This window comes from Leptopilina heterotoma, unplaced genomic scaffold (genome assembly GCF_015476425.1).
Source record: "Leptopilina heterotoma isolate Lh14 unplaced genomic scaffold, ASM1547642v1 Lhet_63, whole genome shotgun sequence".
Classification (NCBI taxonomy): domain Eukaryota; kingdom Metazoa; phylum Arthropoda; class Insecta; order Hymenoptera; family Figitidae; genus Leptopilina; species Leptopilina heterotoma.
In genome coordinates this window covers 2073256-2098092 of record NW_025111149.1, presented here as the reverse complement: position 1 = coordinate 2098092, position 24837 = coordinate 2073256, and the positions used below count along the sequence as shown (strand labels likewise).

Genomic DNA, 24837 nt, shown 5'->3' with positions numbered 1-24837 from the left:
GGGAAGACGGTTCCGACAATCGGAGCATAATCTGTACCGCGCCGGTTGCTTTTTCAGATCCGAATCGGTACAGACCGTCGGTACTTGCGGTCTGTACGGGCGCGGATCCCAGCCGGTTGTAAACTCCGACGTTCGTCCGACTTTTCCGCCTGGGAAGTTACAAATGTTTATTTTAGTTAATTTTGTATTGATTTCGAATAGTTATAAAGTGAAGTGTTCAACTAATTATTCCTAAATAATAAAATAAAGATAAATATTAAAAACATTGAAGATTAAATAAAAATATAATAAAACTTTAAATTTATTTGCATAATATAAATAAAATGCTAAAATATGGAAAAATATTTGAGTAAAAATTATTATTCACTTTATATATATAAGTTTTTGTTTAGCGGTATTGTATATTGGCGTTGTTTTGCTCACATCCGCAAGCGAGCGAATAGCGTAGTGGTTAGCGTATTAGACTTCGGTGCGTAGATTAGGATAGGCTTGGGCTTCGTATCCCACTGCGAGCGTTTAGAATTTTAATGTGTAAAAAATGCTTTAAATGATCTATAAATAAATGTTAATTAACATGCACCATGCATAGTTAATTAAATATTTTATTTTATTTTTCAATAGAGAATATAATTTGGCCCGCGTCGCTTGCTAGGCGGACGAATGCCAGTAGAACGCCAGTAGAAAGTCATGTTTCGGAACAAAATTTGGCCCGTCCTGGTTGCCAGACGGACGAATGCCGGTTCAACGCCGGTTGTTCGGCGGCATCAAATCTGTACCGAGCCAGGCGCGCAGCCACTACAACACATTGTCAGGTTCCAGTACAATGTTTGCACCGTTCCGGTCGTCAGGCGGACCCATGCCAGTACAGTCTTACCGACGTCTGTACAGGCGCGGTACCCTGCCAGTGGGAAATTTCCGCCTGGGTTCCAGCAAATAGCAAGTTGTTCGTCTTGAATAAATTATAGCAGACTTTAACACTAATAGACAAATTTCCTACCTGAATAAATTTCCATACGATACAGGCATAAATTATAAGATCAAGTTTTAGTTTAAATATAATTAGATTAGAAATTAATTCTCCTTAGATTATAATTCATATGATTTTATTTGCTGAATTTCGCCTCCGACAGTGTTTGTCGCTTAATTATATTATAAGCGAGACCAATTAATGTGTAGCACTATAAATTCCCCGTGTATATGAAATGAAAATCTCTGAAAATTGAGATAAGACAGAAGATGTGGAGCTTTAAAAGCGTAGTTTGCTGGGCAAGCTAAAGTCGTTATTAATGTAATGGCGTACCCTACTTGATATTCAAAGTTGTGAACAAAGCTGAATCAGAGTCCGAAAATTCGAGAGTAGGTAACAAAGGAAAAATTATAAACAAAAACTGGCGCAATTCTTACACTTGTAAAATTGTCAAAAACCGTATCTTATTTTATTTTTAATTATTATGCAATAAAAAAGAATTTACACAGTAAAACAAAGGAAAATAATATTTTTCTCTCTAAATCTGAATTAGTTAAAAATAACTAATTGTTAGCTCACATTTTTCCCAAAGATATGTTTGTGATACGTTTTTTGTCCCAATTTAATATTCTTAAAAAACTGTGAGTATAAATTTTGCTGACTTTTAGCTTCAGCAATTAGTAAACTTTAATGTAAAAAATGTTTGCCATGTAAAAATCAAATAAATTTAATTAACAAATTGATGAAATAATTTTCGTGGGGATGGAATAGAGAATACCAAATGTTCCTTTGGGTTTATTGGCGGTTCTAGAGAAATAACTCATACACCATTGACAAATACCTAATTGCAAGAAGCATTATAATATAATAGGACAATAATTGGGTTATGCGCTGGTTAATACCAGACGGTGTAGAGATTGTTTCCGTATTGTATTGAATTTCAAGGAAATAAATATGTCTAAAATCTAATTATTGATATCTTTGAAAAACAAAATCACAATTAATTAAAAAACTGCTCAGTAAATTATAACAGATTCAAAACAAAAAATCCGTCACTGATTAAAGTTAAATAAAAAAAAGAAAGAAAATTTAAGTGTGTACGAGGAATTGAATTAAAATTGAACTAAAAATAATTGAATACTTCTAAAAGAGTTTATCTCTTTATTCAAAGAGTTGAAAATAATTGAATTTTTCCAAAGAACTTTGTAACTTATGAAAATAATTCAAATTCTTGCGACGTATTTACTAAGAATTTTTTTAAATAATTAAACTCTTTCGTAAAATTTGTTTAAAATTGTATTTAATATAATTGACTTCTTGCAAACAATTATATTAAAATTATTAAAAATAATCGAAATTTTTAAAAGAAATTTATTAGAACTTTTGAAAAAAATTAAATTCTTTCGAGGAATTCAATTCGAATTGTATTGAAAATAATTGAATTCTTATTTAAAAAGAATTTTATAAAAATTGGTAAAACACCGAATTCATTCGAAGAATTTTATTTAAAGTTTTACAAATAATTTAATTAAATTTGCACTGAAAATAATTGGATTTCGACAAATTTTTGAAACTAATTAAATTGTTAAGAAGGAATTTCAATGAAGTTTGAATACGGAAATTAAATTCTTTTAATTAAAAATTAATTGAAAATAATTAACTATAAAATTCTAATAACCACATTATATCAAATTTTTTAAAAATATTAAAATAATTCAATTCTTTTGAAGATTTTTAATAAAACTTTTAAGAATAATTGCACTTTTCGAGGAATTCATTTAAAGTTTTATTCAAAATATTTGAAATCCTGCGATATTATGAAAATAATTGAATTTTTGCAACAAACTTATTATGAAAATTATTAAAAATAATTCAATTCCTCAAGAGAATTTTATTATTTATAAAAAGAATTGAATTCTTGCAAAGAACTTTATTAAATTTTTTTAAATATTTGAATTCTTGCAATGAATATTATAAAAAATTTTTTAAATGATTGTTTCTTTTCCAAACATTTTTGGATAATTGAATTTTAAATAATAGAACTCCTGTGAAATTTTTATTATTTTAGAAAATAACTGAATGTTCGTGTAGAATTTTATCAAAAGTTTTTTTAAATTATTGAATTCTTTTGGGAAATTTTATTGAAATATGTAATAGATATTGAAAATAATTTAATCATTTGAATGAATTTTATTAAAATTTGATGAACTGTTCCAAAAAATGTTATTACAATTTTTTAAACTAATTTCTTTTGTTCCAGCTATTAGCAAATTTAAAGTAGTACAAATTGTCAAAAATAGAAAAAATTTGCTTTTTGTGTCACAAATCTAAAAAAAAATTATCCAAATAGTATCAAATTGCCAAAAAATAGTATATAGTAGGTTTCAGTAGATGAGTACGAAGTCTGAAATTAGTTAATATTTTAACTGATTTAATTATTAGAGAGAGAGAGAGAGTAATTTTTTTTCGTTTTATTCTCGAAACTAAAAATTTATTTTTTTTCTAAATTTTCCGAGGATGGGAGTTTTATCTTTTTTCTTCTTTTTAGGCCCTGCTGCACCATTAAGCGATCTAACCGGATATAGTCATTGTGGTTACGTTCTGGTCTTAAAGGGTTTAGTTTTTCCACAATGGAAAAGAAGAGTCCTCGCTGTCATTGGTTCCAGACTATTTCTCTATCCTGGTAAGTACGCCATTTTCTCGTAGTTAAATAATTTTATGCATTAAAATATATATTCTTAGAACCAATTATTTTCTATTCATTTACTAATTTATTTATTTTACGGCATAAACGGGTTTATTGCACTGAAAAACATTTAGTCGAAAAATCCAACTACCACACCCAGAAAGAAAATATATTTAACTCACAATCAGAGCCAACTAGTCTTTTTGTTTGTTTCAAATAAATTTTTTTATTTGGTTTGAATAAAATTTTATTTGGTTTAAATAAAATATTTTTTTGTTCAAATAAAAGTTTTATTTAAGTTGAATAAAATTTTTATTTAAAAGAAATACATAAACTATTTAGCTCTGAGACAAATATACTTTTATTTAACTCAAATAAATTATATTTGGTTTAAATAAAATTTTTCTCTGGGTGCATTATGTAATTGAGTGGAAAGCAGTTAAATTAATTTCTTTTTAGTTGTGCTAACAATGTTTGTGTAGTTGATTTTACTATTTTTGATGCAGTTAAAAAATAATAGTTCATTTGACAAAAAAAAGTAGTTAAATAAATTACAAAATTTGATTGCATCAACTATAACACAAGTCAACATGAAATTTGCGCCTGACATTTAAGATATTTTTTATGATAGATTTATCGACAGATATGAGGAAAAAAATTTTATTTTATAAAAAAGTTTGCTTTTGTAGATAGGAGAACGTTTTTACCATATTTTTGATAATTTAGGATTTTCTGAATGAAATGGTCAATCAAAAATCTGTAAAGTACGTAATAAAACGTACAGATTTTTGATTTACCATTTCATGAGTATTGCATGAGTATAGATGTGCAAAATAAATATATTTTTTAAATTTTATTAAAAAATGGTGTCTGTGCAGCATTTCATTAGAAAGCGTCTCGTTTCAGGATTCCATAGTCAGACAACTAACGTCCTTAATTTTTTTATCTGGAAAAAAACGAAAATGTTGTCATTTTCTATACATCAACAGCTATCGACACACGAAGGTTTTTTTATATTACTTACTTTTATTTTTATCAACAATTTTTAGAATTTCTTTTTTGAAAATTGTCATTTTTTTGTTCAATTACGCACCATTTTGTAAAAAATCAAAATATCGAAAAAATCCTACGTGTGTCGATAGCTGTTGATGTATAGAAAATTACAACATTTTGGTTTTTTTAAAATTAAAAAGTGAGGACGTTAGTTGTCCGGCCATGGAACCCTAAGATACAGACGCCTTCCAATAAAATGCTACATCGCAGCCATTTTGCAATGAAATTTTTTTAAAAAAATATAGTTTGCATATCAATACTCATGGAATAAAACGTAATTTACAGATTTTTAATTGATCATTTTATTGAGCCAAAAAAAATTTCTAAAATATGCCTAATTTTCGTGATTTCCCCCCTTAACATGTCTGCAACTACTACAAAAGCAAACTTTAAAAAGAATACGTATATTTTTCCTTTATTTTAGTGAATAATAAATAGAAAAATCGTTATATAAACCCAGGCGCAAATTTTTTTCGTTTTTTTGCTGAGCTGTGTAATCAAATATTTCAAAATTTATTTTTGATTAATTTTTTTATAACATAATTAAATTTTAGAAATATATAATTAAAAAGTTTATAGATAATTAATTCAGAGAAGAAGCTTAGTTAAAAATTGTAAATAATTAAATTTGTGTAGGATTAAAATTTTAATTTTTAAATCATTTAAATTCCTTTGGAAAAATAAATATTTGAAATTTTTTTGTTTATCAAAATTATTGAATGTAAAATGAGTGAAAGTTCAGGGAAATACAAAATGAAATTTTTGTGACAACAGTAAATAAAATAAACGTTTTTTTGTCATTTTTTGAGTCTGCAATCAACTGAAGCGCCTTTTCTTTTCGCCTTAGAGTCGCTCCGAAGCTTGTAATAAAAGTTTTATTTTTGTTAAATAAAAGTTTTATTTGTTCTAAATAAAATGTTTATTTAATACGAATAAATAATCTAGTAGATTCTGTGATAAATACACTTTTATATGTATTAAATAAAGATTTAAATGAATCATTTCTCTGGGTGTCCAAGTGATTTTTAGTGTTTGAAGTTATCATGGAATTTAGATATTAGAAGGAAAATGTTTAAAATCCATAGCACACTTTGTTGGCTAACCAGTTATTCGATAATTAAAACCACAATTCCTGTTGGTTTCAATTAGAAATTGCTCTTATTTGCACACGACCTTTCGTATACTCTGATCTGTATAACGAATTTTGTGGTTTTGCTTATATCTGGAATTTAAACGAAGCTTCGATTAACTTGTTTGGTTAATGTGTTCAAGTCGTGAATTCTATTCTAAAAATAAACCCCTAGTAGAAATTTGTCATGGAGCCACTCGATTGTTCAAGTTACTGGACAGTTTTTGTCACGGACGCTGATTCTAGGCGGACTGGTAAATAACTGTGAAGTTACTGACCAACGCTCTTCGTCAAAGATTCAAGTTGAATTTGATATTGGCTAGACATAACTTCTGTCTAGTTTTTTTAATGTTACTTTAAAGTACTCCTAGAAATTATAGTTCTAAGTTTGTCGTGTCGATGACACTGCAATAATGTCTAATAACTAGACAGCTCGACTGATTATTTGCTAGAGATAAATTTGTTCTTATTCTTTCCAATATTTTAAAACTTTTCATTTTAATTTGTTATTAATTAAAAATTTAATGAATTTATTATTATTAATTAATAATCAATTAATCATATTAAATAATAAAATTAATTAATAAATATTTATAATAATTTATAATAAATTAATAAAAATAATTAAAAATTTAATTACAGTAATCAATTTATTTATTAATTGTTAACGTTGCAAATTAAATTACTAAAAAGTTATAATAAGTCAAAAATCATCTAAAATGTTTTATTACATAGAAAATATTAAAAGTATATATACCAATGCTTAAAATCTCTAGTTACGGCACTGAACTGAAACATATGTGCAGTGGTTATTAATTCTCAGTATCCATTGCGTTGAACGACCGAGTGCGTTAAGCGGTGCGACTTTAGTCCAGCGGGACCCGGGTTCGCTCCCCGTTACCCCCCAAGATTTTTTCGGTGAAATTGCGTTATCGTTTTAAGGTTTATATAGATTATAATTGTTTATACTAACTAGCTCCTCCGACGGCCGCAAGCGGCCGTCTACGGTGCTCGTTGTTATATGTCCATTGTCCAAGTCGTCCAAGTTTATTATTTTATTAATAATAATATTCAAATTTTTTCAGTTAATAATTTGCTTATTTATATTTGAAATGTTGACGTTTTTTTTGACAATGCAAAATAAGATTTATTATGTGTACTTTCTCTTAACAAAAATAGAATTTATATATTCGAGCTCTTTTTAAATAACATACGACTGCAGCGCCACCTTCACATGTACAAACAATTTTAAAAACACCCTTCTATTAAGATTTTACATTCTCATTGCCCATTCTTTACTTCGATACTTTTCGATACATTCGACCTTTCCACTCCATGTCTTTTTTAAGAAAGGATAAAAAATATTTGTTTCAGTGTTATTGTTAATAATAGTGCATTAAAAAAATGAAAGTTGTCTGAAAACAGTAAATATTTAGGATATTCTAATTTAGAATTTTTTTTAAACGAATTAAAAATCAAAAAGTAATGTAGAAAATTACATGTAATAATTTATTATTTACATTATTTTTATATAATAATTCAACCAAAAAGACTAGAGACAGGAGGTAAAACTTCGGTAGTGGGGGTATGGCAATGCCTTCTGCGCATCTAAACAAGTAAACACGGGAAAATATATTCTATACAAATACAATATGAAATATAAAAATTTATATTTTTAAACATCTTTTAGTTATTAAAAAAAAGTTTTAAAACCAAAAAAATGTGTAAACTGTAGCATGAAGTGTATTAAAAGTTAACAAAAAGTAATAGTCATAGTGTTGTGTTTATCTTTCTTCTTGTTACAACTTTTCACACAGCACGTTTTCGGAATTTTTAACTATTTGAATAACACTTCATTTAATAATCACTCACATTATTTCCATATATATGACGGGTTCCACGTTAAGTGACCCAGGTCAAAATTTTAAATGTTTGGGATCGGGTTAAAATTTTGCAGAAACAGTAGTCCTATTAGATACAATTAAAAATACCGCAAATATTATTAATTTATTTAAACAAATATTAAAACTGGAGGGGGTCAAAGTTTAAATTTTTGGTCTAACATGGAATATTTGAAAAATTTGTAGTTTCTTTAAAACAAAACGAAAATACGTTTTCTATTTTGGGTTTTTCTGCTGTTTTTCAACACTCTCTAATGGTGTAAACAAATGTAGAGAAGAAAAATGTTTTACCTTGAAAAATTAAATTAAAAAATAAAATTTCATTTTTTCATCAAATGGACAGTTTTTATTTTTTAAAAAAAATTTTTATCATAAAGGTGAGGTTTTTTCCTAAAAAAAATGTATAGGTCAAAACGTGGGACAAGAACTTTTAACTGGTCAAAATAAACATTTACTTCTGCAATCCACCGCCCCTGCTCGTTGTTGGGCTATATATTGTTTATAACAATTGAAATAAATTATTTTATGCTTTATTAATTATCTGGTGGTCATATTGGATGAATTTAAATTGATTTAGATCATGTGCATCAACGGAATAAGAAAATAAACCTCCTTTTTTTAAAAAAGTGTATTAATTTGTTAACTTTGATTTAAAAAAAATTATAAATAATTAAAATCTCCAAAATCTGCCTCGAAGGATGTCTTAAGAATTTATTCCCCTTTAACTTAAGACAAAGAACACTCAAATCGGTTAAAAATTGTAAGCTATAGACATTTTTTAATAGTAAATTGTAAAGAAAATTCCACTGTGGGACGGTGCGGTGCACAGCAGAAGTAAATGCTTAATTTGACTAGTTAAAAGTTCTTGTCCCACGTTTTGACCTATACATTTTTTTTAGGAAAAAACCTCACCTTTATGATAAAATTTTTTTTAAAAAAATACAAACTGCCCATTTGATAAAAAAATGAAATTTTATTTTTTAATTTAATTTTTCAAGGTCAAACAATTTTTTTTCTCTACATTTGTTCACACTATTAGAAAGTGTTGAAAAACAGCAGCAAAACCCAAAATAGAAAACGTATTTTCGTTTTGTTTTAAAGAAACTACAAATTTTTCAAATATTCCATGTAAATTTTTGACCTGGGTCACTTGACGTGGAACCCGTCATATATCCGTTATGACACACATTGTGTCTCGATTGCACTTTAAAGTCAACCTCAAATTAAAATCATATCACCCAGTGGGAAATTTGCAAACGGCGCGGATCCTCGCCTGTACCGACGCCGGAGTAGTGGTACTGGCTGGGAACCGCCTGCCTACCGCCCGAGAACTGGTATTCTACCAAAAGATGACTTGGCCAGGAGCTGGCTGGCCATCCGTCTCGGAACTGGCATTCTACCGCCCGGTAACCGGCCGCGAAGAGCCGTTCCGTGTATAATTCAACCGGCTGGGACCCGGCACTGTACCGACTGCGGATCTTTCATTTCCTAGTCAGATGTGCGCTGGCAATGCTGGCATTCTACCGCCTGACAACCGGCTCGGATCAAAATAATAATTTCAACAAATATCAATAAAAAAATAATAATTAATTGCAAAAGATAAATACGGATGACAATTCATTGACAGTTCACTTTACACATTTTTTTATTTCTTTATACACTTAAACGCAATTTTTTATTACATAGACATTTGAAAAATCCTAACGCTTGGAGGTACGAACCTACGCCTAACCGAATATTTACGCACCGAAATCTCGCACGCTAACCACTATGCTACGCTCGCATGGGACTCTCAAATCTTAAATACTCTCAAGTGTCACAAGCTGAAATAAAACTTGTAAAATTACTACGCGGCAATAGGCAATTTAGAAATACGAACTGATGTAATACCGGTATATTTTCAATACTTTACTGAATGTGTATTTATGAATATTTCAATATTTCGTTTAAAAAAAAATGTTATATTTTTATTATTATGTTTTTGCTTCCTCTTAAAGGAAGCCTTATAGTGATGTCGATTTCCGAATTTTTTAGAATCAATTATTTTTACAAATTTTCAAGTGTAGTATATATAATTCGTCGAGAGGAACAAATGTCCGGATGTATGTGTGTATGTATGTGTGTGTGTGTGTGTGTGTGTATATGTATGTGTGTGTGTGTGTGTGTGTGTGTGTATGTCACCGATTCTTGTGGACAAATTTTCTCTCACACGTCTTGACGGATTTTGATAAAATTTTGTAGGTGTATTACGGTCATGAATACTAAAAATCAGACAGAAGGATTTTCAAAAATATCTAAAAAAAAAAATTTTTTCAACAATTTTTTAATTTTTGAAAAAATTAATTTTTGGATTTTTTAAAATAACTTTTTTCTATATTAAAACTTTTATTAATTCTTGGCAAAATTGCATACCTGACATAAAAACGAATCGATTCATGTATATAAAGTATATATTTTATCCAAATTTGTCGAATTAATAAATATTTTAATTTTTCACAAAAAATTGAAATTTTGTATTTTTTGAAATTTTATCTTAACACTTTAAAATAATTATTCTAAAATAAAAAATTAAACGATTGGTATATATTATATTGAGGAAGCTTAATGATCATGAAATGAACAACTTGTTTAATATTTTATTACATAATATATCGAATAATATGAACATAACTTCACTGCAAAACAATTTATAACATATAAGTAATAGTATTAAATTGAATAAAATTTTAATGCACAACACATTTTTTTAATTATTTAATTTGCAGAAAAGTGTCAATAAATAATTACTTAATATATTGTTTAAATTAAAAAGAGATTATTAATTAATTAATAATAAACTCTTTTTTATATATTGTATTTAATATGTTATTTATTGTAGGCATTATAATATATTGATCACATTTTCTTTCAAGTTAAATATATTTTACTTCTTTCAAATTAATATATTATTTATTAAAAATTATTTATTTAATTGCACATTAATAAAGTTGGATTTTTATATATATAATGAAAAAATTAAGTTTCTTATATTCTTCCTTTGCATGAATACTATTAATTTATTTATTGGTTAACTAATAATAATATTATAATAAATGCAATTAGTTATTGTAATAATTAATTATAATAATAAAATAAATTTATGATTATACTGATAATGTAAACTATAACAATAAATGACGAGATCATTAGTCGGATCCGCCCCAGCACCGAGCCAGTACAGACTCAAAATATCCGTCATTCTTCCGACGCCGCAGAAGAATAAGATCCGCCGGCGGAAGAAATCCAGTACCGCGCCAGTACTGACGAAAGTAGAAAGGCGGATCCAAAAGTCGGAGCCTAATCTGTTCCGCGCCGGTTGCATTTTAGGATCCGAATCGGTACAGACCATCGGTGCTGGCGGTCCGTACGGGCGCGGATCCCAGGCGGTTGTATAATCCGACATTCGTCCGACTTTTCCTCCTGGGCATACACATGTGAAACACACGGTATACAAGAATTTGAATGTGTGAGTGATGTGCAGAAGCACCGCGCGGCGACTTTTCAAAACGAAAAACGCCTGGTTAAAGAAAGGCTCTTGACTCATCCCCACTACCGAAGTTTCACCTCCTGTCTCTAGCCTTCTTGAATTCAACTAATTAATTAAAAATTATAAAATATTATATAATTTTTTATTCTATTCCATTTATTATGTGTAAATTATAATGCATACAGAAATTTCCCAAAAATATTTTTTATTGAATTTCTTTGGTGCTAAATAGAAATTTTATATTAATTGCATGAAATAAATGTGTTAACTACAGTAAATCTTAATATTAAACAAATTTTCAGTATTTCAAAAGAATTAATTTGTCTAGTTTTTCTACAGAACCGTTGACCAGAATTTATAAAGTTGGGCTAGATAATAACTTGATGAAAAAAGCGTGACACTCCATTCCAGTTATTAGCCAGTTGGCTTGTAAAGTAACTAGACAATTTCAAGCGCGACTGGACAGTTCCTTTATAATAACTAGGACAAATTTCTACTATAGGGACCTGGCCCAAAAACTTAAAAAAAAAAATTCATAACTTTTTTGTTTTTCTGTTGTACAAAAAAGTATCTAAAGGAAAAATTGTTTGTTTTTGCTCAAAATTTAAGGAAAAAAATTAAAAAAATTTTTTTTTTTGAAAATTGTCAAAAATCCAAAATTTTAAAAAAATTCATAACTTTTTTGTTTTTTATAGAAAGTGAATTTATCATTCGGCAGTTAAATATTAAGAAGAAAGAAGCTATCAATAATCCGAATCAAATTTATACAAACAAATTAAATATCTTAAAAAAAAATCTCTATAAATCTCTATTTTTTGTTATACAAAAAAATGTCTAAAGGAAAAGTTGTTTGTTTTTGTACAAATTTTAAGGAAAAAATTAGAAAAAAATATTTTTTTGAAAATTGTAAAAAATACAAAATTTTAAAAATTTAAAAGTTTTGTATTTTTGTCGTTTTTTGACGAAATGAGCTGTCCAACGAACTCAGGCTTCATTTTAATGGACTAAAAAAGCACCCCAAATTGCAAGTCGATTCATTAAAATTTATTCGAGTTATCGTCGAGACAAAATTTTCTACAGACAGACAGACAGACAGACAGACAGACAGACAGATCGACAGACCAGACACTTCTCTAAAAACCATTTTTTTGGAATCAGGGGGTCATGAAACGTGAAGATTTATCAAAATTAGAAATTTCTCAAAATCGCACAAATCCAAGACTTTCTCATTTTTGATGAGAATGTAATTAAACAATAAAATTTTCGCTCATTTGCTCCGTTACTTAAGAACTCTAATATTTAGGAGAATCAATTTTCATTACTCTTCGTATATTTTTCTTTTTTTTAGTTAAAGTTAGAAAAATAATCTAAACACTGAAAAAAATTTCTAGTAGATTTGACTACTTTTTAACTAGTTTCAATAAGTTTTCCACTGAATTTAAAAGGTTGTATTGAATACTAAAAAGTAGTTAAAAAACTAAGAATGTATAGGTGCAAGAATGTTCCATTTATTTTCAAATCTCCAGAAAAATTTTAGACATCCCCAACACGTAATGGACCTCCATTCAAAATATATACAAAATCAATATCGCGAATAAACGTTTATTAAAGTTTGTCGGGGGTTTCCACGACAATAGCGCAAAAAAATGAGGAAACTGCGACAATGGCGAAAATGGAGCCCCCTAAGGGAATTTCTAAAACTTTTAATTATCCGTAGTATGACGCAGCGGAAGGGCAATTAGTCACTTTCTTGTTAATCCTCCACATCAAGTGTTTGCTTAGTGTTGCCGCGATAATGGCGAGAGGCGAGACGAGACGAGAAAATATTTTTGTAATTATCGCTAAAACGATACAAGACGAGAGAGGTGTCACGAGAGACGAGAATTCTCGACGAGAATTTTTTTTTTTTAAATGGCAAAGTTTTATTCTGAAAATATAGTTACGGTTAACATATATAAAATATGATAGATATATGTATACTAAAATCTTTTATTGTCTACCCCAGGCGGAAATTTCCAACCGGCGCGGATCCTAGCCCGTACTGACGCCGGTGTAACTGTACTGGCTGGGAACCGCCTGCCAACCGAATGTGAACGGACATTCTACCGAATAGTGACTAGGCCAGGAGCGCGCTGGCAACCGGCTCGGAACTGGCATTCTACCGCCCGCTGACCGGCCGGGAGAAGCCGTTCCGTGTATAATTCAACCGGCTGGGACCTGGCACTCTACCGACCGCGGATTTTTCATTTAATAGCCAGCCGAGCGCTGGCATTCTACCGACTGACAATCGGGTCGGATCCAAATGATAATTTCAACAAATATCAATACAAAAAATAATAATTAATTGCAAAAGATAAACACTAATGACAATTCATTGACAGTTCACTTTACACATTTTTTTTATTTTTTTATACACTTAAACGTAATTTGTTATTACATACACATTTGAAAAATCCTAACGCTTGGAGGTACGAACCTACAGTACCGTCCGCAATTGTCAGTCCACCCATTTTTAAAGGAATGACAAAAATTTTTTAACATAAAATTCATGTAAACTAAAATTTTTTTTGGTTTATATTTTGAAAGACGATAAAATTTTGAAAAGAATAAGACCTTACAGAAGTCATTTGGCCAAAATTTGTAGAAGATATTCCTAAAAATCGTCATTTTCAATGTTTTACAAAAATTTAAATAACTTCTAAAATAATGAACGCTTTTTAATAATCTTAGGCTTATTTTAAAGGTCTTTTTCTACGGAATAATAATTACTTATAGGCATTAACCTGTCATTTTTAACTTGGAATAAGCATGACGTCAAAATTAGACAAAAAAATTAGGAAAAATTTGAAATCAATTTTTTGTACTAAAAACTATTCTAGAACATATATAAAACATGATATGGTGTAGATTTTTCAAGAAAATTTAATAAAAATATATGTTTGAATTTCAAAAATTATTTTTCTTTTAATAATATTATTTCAAATTTTTTGAATTTTTTTGTCCAACTTTGACGTCATGCTTATTCCAAGAAAAAAATTACAGGTTAATGCCTATAAGTAATTCTTATTCTGTAGAAAATGGTCTTTAAAATAAGCCTAAGATTATTAAAAAGCGTTCATTATTTTAGAAGTTATTCAAATTTTTGTAAAACATTGAAAATGACGATTTTTAAGAATATCTTCTACAAATTTTGGCCAAATGACTTCTGTAAGGTCTTATTCTTTTCAAAATTTTATCGTCTTTCAAAATATAAACCAAAAAAAATTTTACTTTTCATGAATTTTATGTTAAAAAATTTTTGTCATTCCTTTGAAAATGGGTGGACTGACAATTTCGGACGGTACTGTACGCCTAACCGAATATTTACGCACCGAAATCTCGCACGCTAACCACTATGCTACGCTCGCATGGGACTCTCAAATCTTAAATACTCTCAAGTGTCACTAGCTCAAATAAAACTTGTCGAATAACTACGCGTCAATGCTACAGCTATATTTTTATTATTATATAATATATTAAATAATTGTATCTCAATATAATAATATTGAACATAATAATATTAATAATTTTAATTAATATCACAATAATAATAAATTTATTATCATTGAGATATTATTAATTAACATTAATTTTATTGAGAATTAATAATAAATTATTAACATGAATATTAATATTTATTAATATTTATTAATATTAATAATTTATTATTAATTCTCAATAATATTAATTAATAATATCTCAATAATAATAAATTTATATTAATAGTATAAATTTATTTATAATAATTATAAAGTATAAGTGCACAACAAATTTTTTTAATTGTTTAATTTTGAAAAAAGTCTCAATAAATAATTAGGGGAACATAGTCTAGGTCGGCCACCTTTTTGACTTTTGTTTATAACTTTTTTTTAAAAATGAATTTGGACAATTGAAGTATATGGTTGGAAAGTCCTGTTTAATAGGAACATTTTTTCTGTACAAAGTAAATTGACAGGTTTAAAAATGAAAAAGTTATAAAGATTTAAAAAAAAAAAAATTTGTAGTCCAGGTTGGCCATTACAGTCAAGGTCGGCCATGTTTAAAATTCAAAGGGCATTAATCTTTAAAAAATAAAATAACATGTTTGGAGTTACGGAAAATTGATTCTTTATTGTTTACAGTTTGTAACTTAATGAAATAACAAAATAATAAAAATAAACAATATAAAAAAATAAATATAAATAAAAAAAAATTTTTGCACTAAAATATTAATAAAATTAAATAAAAATATTAATAAGATGATCATTTATATTATGAGTTATACAAAATTGCAGTAACCATAAAGAAATACGTTTCGGGATTCGATTTTTTACTTTGTTTTTCTTTCAACCATGAGTCCCACAAATTTTCTGCATACTTGCCTTGACGATTCAATTTGTTTTTTATCTTTTATTAATGGTTTTTCACATTATGCACAAAACTTTTTTTGAGCTTTTTTTGTACCGACGTCACAGAAATCACAATTTTTGATTTTTCGAAAATGTAATTGAACAAAAAGTTAGGTTTCACTAAGACAAGCTTCGACAAATATGCGCGTAGGTGGCGCTAGTGAACTTGACAAAAAAACGCGAGTGGCCTACCTAGACAGTAGACCAACCTTGACTACATTCCCCTACTTAATATTTTAATTAAATTCATTTATTAATTAATCATTATTTTCTAAAATAATGCAATTAATTATTGTAATAATTATTTAGTTCTGACACATTTATTGAAAATAAATTTATAATGTGATTTATAATGTGACAATAAATGACGACATCCGCAGTCGGATCCGGCCCAGTACCGAGCCAGTACAGACTCAACATATCCGTCATTCTTCCGACGCCGCAGAAGAATAAGATCCGCCGGCGGAAGAAATCCAGTACCGAGCCGGTACTGACAATAGTGGGAAGACGGTTCCGACAGTCGGAGCATAATCTGTACCGCGCCGGTCGCTTTTTCAGATCCGATTCGGTACAGACCGTCGGTACTTGCGGTCTGTACTGGCTCGGTACTGGGCCGGATCCGACTGCGGATGTCGTCATTTATTGTCACATTATAAATCACATTATAAATTTATTTTCAATAAATGTGTCATAACTAAATAATTATTACAATAATTAATTGCATTATTTTAGAAAATAATGATTAATTAATAAATGAATTTAATCAAAATATTAAGTAATTATTTATTAAGAGTTTTTTCAAAATTAAACAATTAAAAAAATTTGTTGTGCACTTATAGTTTATAATTATTATAAATAAATTTATACTATTAATATAAATTTATTATTATTGAGATATTATTAATTAATATTATTGAGAATTAATAATAAATTATTAATATTAATAAATATTAATAAATATTAATATTCATGTTAATTAATAATATCTCAATAATAATAAATTTATTATTATTGTGATATTAATTAAAATTATTAATATTATTATGTTCAATATTATTATATTGAGATACAATTATTTAATATATTATATAATAATAAAAATATAGCTGTAGCATTGACGCGTAGTAATTCTGCAAGTTTTATTTGAGCTAGTGACACTTGAGAGTATTTAAGATTTGAGAGTCCCATGCGAGCGTAGCATAGTGGTTAGCGTGCGAGATTTCGGTGGGTAAATATTCGGTTAGGCGTAGGTTTCGTACCTCCAAGCGTTAAGATTTTTCAAATGTCTATGTAATAAAAAATTGCGTTTAAGTGTATAAAAAAATAAAAAAAATGTGTAAAGTGAACTGTCAATGAATTGTCATTAGTGTTTATCTTTTGCAATTAATTATTATTTTTTGTATTGATATTTGTTGAAATTATCATTTGGATCCGACCCGGTTGTCAGTCGGTAGAATGCCAGCGCTCGGCTGGCTATTAAATGAAAAATCCGCGGTCGGTAGAGTGCCAGGTCCCAGCCGGTTGAATTATACACGGAACGGCTTCTCCCGGCCGGTCAGCGGGCGGTAGAATGCCAGTTCCGAGCCGGTTGCCAGCGCGCTCCTGGCCTAGTCACTATTCGGTAGAATGCCCGTTCACATTCGGTTGGCAGGCGGTTCCGAGCCAGTACAGTTACACCGGCGTCAGTACGGGCTAGGATCCGCGCCGGTTGGAAATTTCCGCCTGGGGAGCGTACACGCTAATACCACAAGTAAATACCCCCTCGAACTTGAATGAAATAATTTTTATTTTACTGAAATAAATTATTTTTGAACCAATGAATTCAGAATTTGAATCAAATAAAATTTTTTTGATAATAAACAAAACAAGTAATCAGTTATTGGAGACAAAAACAATTTTTTTAATGTAACCCAATGGGAAATTTACAACTGGCGTAGTACTGCGCCAGCACTGGCAGCACTGGCGGCAAGGCTGAGAGCCAGCACTGGCATGGCACTGGGATGATAACGCCGTCCGGCGCTGCCGAAGTACTGTCTGTCAGTGCTGCCAGACAGCGCTGGCACAGCACTGGACCAGTGCTGGCTGAGAATATTGCCGCAATAAATGCCGTATTGTTATTAATTAGTCGTAAATTCATAATTATAAATAATTTAACAACAAAATGGTAAATAATATTAATAAATAGTTATTATTCATAAAATATTTCTCTTCTTAAAGAAATTGTATTAAAGATGGAGACTAACAATGGATATAGTAAATTAAGTAGAAAAAAATTGTTTATAACATTTAAAAATTAAATAATAAACAATTACAGTAAGTGTGCATTAGATTTTCATATTTTAGTACCTAACGATTGGAATCTAGAAATATCGCAAACCTATGAAAATAAACAAAATTGCTGACGAGGGGAATCGAACCTACGACCTACGGACTAACAGACTAACGCTCTAACCACTATGCTAACGACACATGTGTACAGTAAAGTATTAATATCTCAGTATCATTCAGACATACAACTATTGAGTCAAAGATGAGAAAAAAATTGGGACACGTTAGAAATAATAAATTGAAATAAAATAAATTAAACTAAATTTTTAATAATTAAATTACTTTACTTATTGCATTTAACATTTTACGTAATTCTTAAATTACGTGGTAATTTTTTAATAATTTTTTATTCATAGTAAGAAGTATAATAGTATTTTAATAGGAACCAAATTATTATTGAGATTAAAGTTTAAATTTTGTTTATAATTTTAATCTGTTTAAATAATTTATTATTTACAAAATTAGACAATTGTGTGAAATTGTTATTATTAAATTTATTAAGAATAAAAAATGAACAACTGAAAAGTAAAATATTAATTTTTTTCAATAAATTTATATTTATAAACATTTATAAACTTTTTTTATAATTTTTTTCAAGTTTATGTCAAAAAAGCAATGTTGGCAAAGAGCGTCGTGAACAATTTTTCTATACTCAGCCAGCACTTACCGCCGTGGCTTGTCCAAGCTCTGGCGAAACAAAAATTCTGTACTGCGCCAGTACTAATTGTCGAGGCTCGGCTAGACTACGCCGAACAATCGTCTGAGTACTAAGCCAGTGGTGAACATCGGCACTACACTGGCATTTCCCATTGGGAAAAAATAAAAAAATTTGCATTTTTGATTATTTGAAAATAAATTGTAACTATTGTTCAGCTTAACATTTTTTATTCCAATATGGCTCAAATTTTAAACCAGACTAATACCTGAAAGACTACCAAGTCTCACCTTAATCGTCAAGTCATTTTTTCGTAATGTGCAAACAAAATTTTACAGACATATGTATATCTAGTTCTAGGATAAATATTAACATTAATAAAAATAAACACGTCAAATTTTTTACAATACTTCTATAAAAAAGCTGAAAAAGACAGAAAAAAGACGAGAGAAAACTAGAATGTGTAGCATTCTCGACACTCGAGACGAGACGAGACGAGACGAGACGAGACGATAATGTGTAATATTTTCGAAACACGAGACGAGACGAGACGATAATTTGCCCTATAATAACGAGACAAGACGAGACAGTTGAAATTAACGCGTTGTCTCGTATCGCGGCAACACTAAGTGTTTCATAATGCGAACTTTTCTTTTTCAAAAATTAATTGCAATCATTTCATAAAGCAAATAAATAATATAAATTATATATTAATATTTCTCCATAATTTACCGTTTTCAATTCCAATATAAATTTCCTGTTTATTTATACATGTTATCAATGTCCTGTAAATGTGTTTCAACTTCATTAACAAACCATTTTCTAAACTTGTGTATAATTAATTTGGAAATATTTACTACGACTTCAATGTTGGTTTATATTTTAATTAAACATTCTTCATTATTTCGGAAGTAAAGAACAAGTTTTCCTTGCCTATTTCTCTCACTGTTTCCGTGGCAGTGTAATTATTTAGAATATGAGGAATGTCTCGGGTTAAATAAGCATTTCTTCGCAGAGAGAGAGAGGGAGTGTGCTATTATTAATGCTGCATTTCACTGCACCTTTTAAATTTTTTAATCAACGGCAAATATATGCCACTTTTGGCCCGTGTAGTTTTACTCACTGCGAAAACTGTATGTTTGAATCAATCATTAAAAAAACCAATGTTCTCTGAATTAACCTTCTCTTCTCTGGAGATTTTTATACATCCATTAATTTTTTTTAATTTTAGGCTGAAAACCGATTTATTTAATTCAAACAAATTTCGTTTAAATAAAAAAATAAAATATCTTTGCTATATAGTCAAACATATTTAACTTTAGTTAAAACACATTTTGTTGTTCATTTAAAAAAATAATATAATTAATTCAACAGGCTTTCGACAAAAATTTAATTTTGTTTTTCCCTGACTTTTCACTGATTTACAGACGAAATTCTGATTGTTTCCCTGACCGAAAAGAATCTTCTGATTCAATCTAAAAAATATTAGATACTCAAAAAATGTTCTATTGCATTTCTTTCGAATTTCTTTAATTGTAAAATTATTCAAAAACATTAATGACTTCATTTTTAAATAAATATTTAATCATTATTATTTTCCATGAAAATTAAGATTTTCAAAAATTTCAAATTCAAACGTTTTAAAATTTAATAACTTATAAGATTGAAAATTCTTTAAGAATTTTCAAATCGATTTGTTTACAATTCAATTTTACGAAATTTATTTATTTCCATAAAATATTGATCATTCAGAAATTATTCAATTAACCCTCTGAGCAAAAGGATATCCCAGGGATATCCTAGAGATATCTCGCGGGATATTGAGATATCCCAGGGAGATCCCTGGGATATTTGTGACATCTCAGAGATATCCCTGGGATATCCAAATTTCCATCCCATGGGAGACTCGCGCGGGATATCCAAATATTCTCCACACGGGATATGCTACGTGAGAAATAGTAATATGTTGAAAAATAATTAGAGCTTTAAAGAGTTGAAAAACCATTATTAAATTATAACCAGAATGAGAAAAAAATTATTTCAAAAATAAAAGATTATTTGACTAATATCAAAGTTATTTGTTTGTGATTTAATAAACATTAGTTGAATTCAATAAAATGTCTTTTTAACGCTAAACATTTATTGTGTGTGGGTTTAAACTAATTTTGGTCAATTCATTTTGTCTATTACTGATAAATATTTATTGGTTAAAGATATTTACAAGAAACTAAAAAAATGTGAAAGTTAAACATATTAAACAGCAACACTTATAATCACACCCCAGATAGCACGCAAGCTTGCTGCAAACTTGCAGCAAACTTGCACTGCAAGTTTTACAAGATTGCAGTGCAAGCTTTCTGCAAGTTTGCAGCAAGCTTGAAATGTCTGGACTGCTGCAAACTTGCACTGCAAGCTTGCAGCAAGTTTGCACAGCAAGTTTGTGGAAAGTTTGCACAGCAAGCTTGCTGCAATCTTGCTGCAAAGTTGCAAATTTTTTTTATATATTCATAAAAAATTCTGCTTTTTGTACCTTTTTTAAATTTAATAAAATTAAAAATATTTGCAAAAAAGGGTAAAAAAACATAATTTTTTATGCATACGAGTCATTCCATTATATTTTGACTAAAGTCGTTGCCGACTAATTTTAAAAAATTGTAATATTTTGCAGGAATGATTTTAAAGATATTAGGATCACCGAACAAAAAGAATTTTTTAAATATTTTTTATATTTATTGTAAAATAAGCATCTAAAGTATATGAAGTCGTAAAAACTGACACTTTTTCATCTATTAGAAAATATTAAAGAAAACACATAATTTACTATAAAAACGTAAAAAAAATTATTAGAATTTATTAAGAATGAATTATTTTATTATTATAAATTGATAGAAACAATTATTAATAAGAAATATTAAATAAAAAGTAATTTTAAAGTTTACATGGAAAATAACCTATTTTTGCAAATTTCATTCACTAAATATGAGAAAGAGAAATCATTAAATTGGATAAAACCTTATGAAATATAAAGTACCTGTGATTAACTTTTAGTTTTTCTTATCACTTTCTTCCTGTTTTCTTCACAAATATTAAAAAATAAGCAATTAAAATTGGCACTTTGCTTATTTTCACGATTTTCAAATGTAAATAACTTTTGCCTAGAAAAATGAAAAATTACGAAAATTGGGCAATAATTAATTCATCACTAGATACACTTACTGGAAAAAGATTTTCTTTGGTCCCGAAGCTATTTCTCGAATTAATTAACTTTAAACTTTTGACTATTTTTATCAGGTTAAAACATGTGTTTTTTAAAGGACGAAGTTAGCTCTTCTTTTTTAATCGTTTTGAACCAACTTCAGTTTTAAAGAAATCACATGTATTAACCTGATAAAAATAGTCAAAAGTTTAAAGTTATTTAATTCGAGAAATAGCTTCGGGACCAAAGAAAATCTTTTTCCAGTGAGTGTATCTAGTGATGAATTAATTATTGCCCAATTTTCGTAATTTTTCATTTTTCTAGGCAAAAGTTATTTACATTATTTTGAAAATCGTGAAAATAAGCAAAGTGCCAATTTTAATTGCTTATTTTTTAATATTTGTGAAGAAAACAGGAAGAAAGTGATAAGAAAAATTAAAAGTTAATCACAGGTACTTTATATTTCATAAGGTTTTATCCAATTTAATGATTTCTCTTTCTCATATTTAGTGAATGAAATTTGCAAAAATAGGTTATTTTCCATGTAAACTTTAAAATTACTTTTTATTTAATATTTCTTATTAATAATTGTTTCTATCAATTTATAATAATAAAATAATTCATTCTTAATAAATTCTAATAATTTTTTTACGTTTTTATAGTAAATTATGTGTTTTCTTTAATATTTTCTAATAGATGAAAAAGTGTCAGTTTTTACGACTTCATATACTTTAGATGCTTATTTTACAATAAATATAAAAAATATTTAAAAAATTCTTTTTGTTCGGTGATCCTAATATCTTTAAAATCATTCCTGCAAAATATTACAATTTTTTAAAATTAGTCGGCAACGACTTTAGTCGAAATATAATGGAATGACTCATACAAAAAAATTTTGCAACTTTGCATCAAGCTTGCAGCAAGTTTGCTGAAAGCTTTCTACAAACTTGCTGTGCAAACTTGGTGCAAGCTTGCAGTGCAAGTTTGCAGCAGTCCAGACATTTCAAGCTTGCTGCAAACTTGCAGAAAGCTTGCACTGCAATCTTGCAAAACTTGCAGTGCAAGTTTGCAGCAAGCTTGCGTGCTATCTGGGACACTGCAAAACACACGCTTCTGATCTAATGACGCGACGCCATGGTCGCCATGACACTCAACAGCTGGGAAGGTCGACGCCTGCGCGTGTAAGATTATATGAGTACATTCATATAAAATTTTATTTCTTTCTTGTTTAAAGGGAAAAATATACTGGATTTTCAGTAATTAATCTTCACGGAGAGAAATCTGCTGCTAATATTACTCGAAAGATAAAGTGACCATACGTCCCGGATTGTGCGGGACTGTCCCGGATTTTATCCCTTTGTCCCGCAAAGGCTAGCGTCCCGCAAAACGTCCCGCATTTGACATAAAATGTCCTGCATATCCCGGAAAATAGTTAAGAATATCCTGTCTCTACAGGTTAGCACAGTAACGTATAAGAGTGAGAGAGATAGACTTCGTGATATTTTAAGAAAAATTCAATTTTCAGAAGAATATGTGATTTAATGTTACAAAATAAGCATAATATAAATATGTAAATGCTATAAGACGCGCGCTGTCTCAATTCCCCTTAAATTTACTCCTACTAATTCCCTGTTCCTTTTTTCTTGTGGCAAATGACCTTTTTTTTACTAAATGATATAAATAAGAGGACGTCCCGCATTGACACTATTTCCATATGGTCACTTTATCGAAAGAGCACATTACTTAAATTGCTTAACGTTTCTCTTATATTTTTAGCATGGATTCATATACTTATTGTAAAAATACTTTCAATGCAATAAGCATAAGAGACAGTAGCTAATTTTGCACGAAATCTTTATTATAAATACAAAAGAGAACGTGCTATAAAAGTATTAGATTCTTCTTATAAGAATCGCTCGAACTCCGACTGATTTTCAGGCGGACTTTATACAACACAATCTTACCTGTGTATACGCACATATAACTCACACACACATATATATTTCTCTGGACAGTTTTGTCGTCCTGTAAAACATTATATATTATATGTAGTATTTAATACTTGTTGCTGTTATAAAAAGATAATATTTATTTAATAGTAAGTATATTATTTAAAAATTATTGCATTTTTATTCGTGTTTGAATATATAAGCAACATGTGAAAATTGTTAGGTTATGTTATTGCAAACGTCACCGCTTTGTACGCGTTCCGTTCCTCGAAACCATCCAGAGAAATATATGTGTGTGTGAGTTATATGTGCGTATACGCAGGTAAGATTGTGTTGTATAAAGTCCGCCTGAAAATCAGTCGGAGCTCGAGCGATTCTTATAAGAATAATCTAATACTTTTATAGCACGTTCTCTTTATATTTATAATAAAGATTTCGTGCAAAATTAGCAGCTGCTTTTTGTTTTTATTGCATCGAACTCTCCATTACATTAAATAGATGATTTCGTATATAAATTATTATAACCTCAAGCTAAAATTCTATTCAGCAGTGACTAATAAAATTTGTAAAGATTCTGCAAGCAATAATAGCAACAGATTTCTCTCCGTGTAGTAATTCATGCATTATTTGTTTAGAATGTAGTTAGAATAAATATTTGAATAATTTAATAAATTATCTACCAAAAAAAGTAACTAAAAAGTCGTACACTTTAAGCTGAATTGATAAATATATTTATTTTCCACTTTCGTTAATTTAATGCAACAAATATCTAAACAAACTTTTTCTAATTTAAATGCGTTAAATATAATTTCACAGGTCTTTGACACACACTCTTTGACACTTGGAACGATTGCACTTCGTTTCCTGCGCATGCACTGACATAACCCACGCGGGATAACCCACGAAAGAAAACTTTGCATATCACGTGGATATCCCAGGGATATCCGGTGGATGTCCTTGAGATATCCAAATTTCCGACCCGTGAGATATCTCATGGGATATCCCTGAGATATCCTAGGG

General features: G+C 28.9%; 1 protein-coding gene across 3 annotated transcripts in view; it reads left to right on the top strand.

Moving 5' to 3' along the window:
- Positions 1-24837, top strand: part of LOC122509876 — a 296814-nt gene that overhangs the window by 83602 nt on the left and 188375 nt on the right. For all 3 annotated transcript variants that reach the window (XM_043624180.1, XM_043624181.1, XM_043624179.1), the window contains exon 4: positions 3516-3650. In XM_043624180.1, the coding sequence (XP_043480115.1) occupies positions 3516-3650 (135 nt within the window). The remainder of the gene's footprint in view (positions 1-3515; positions 3651-24837) is intronic.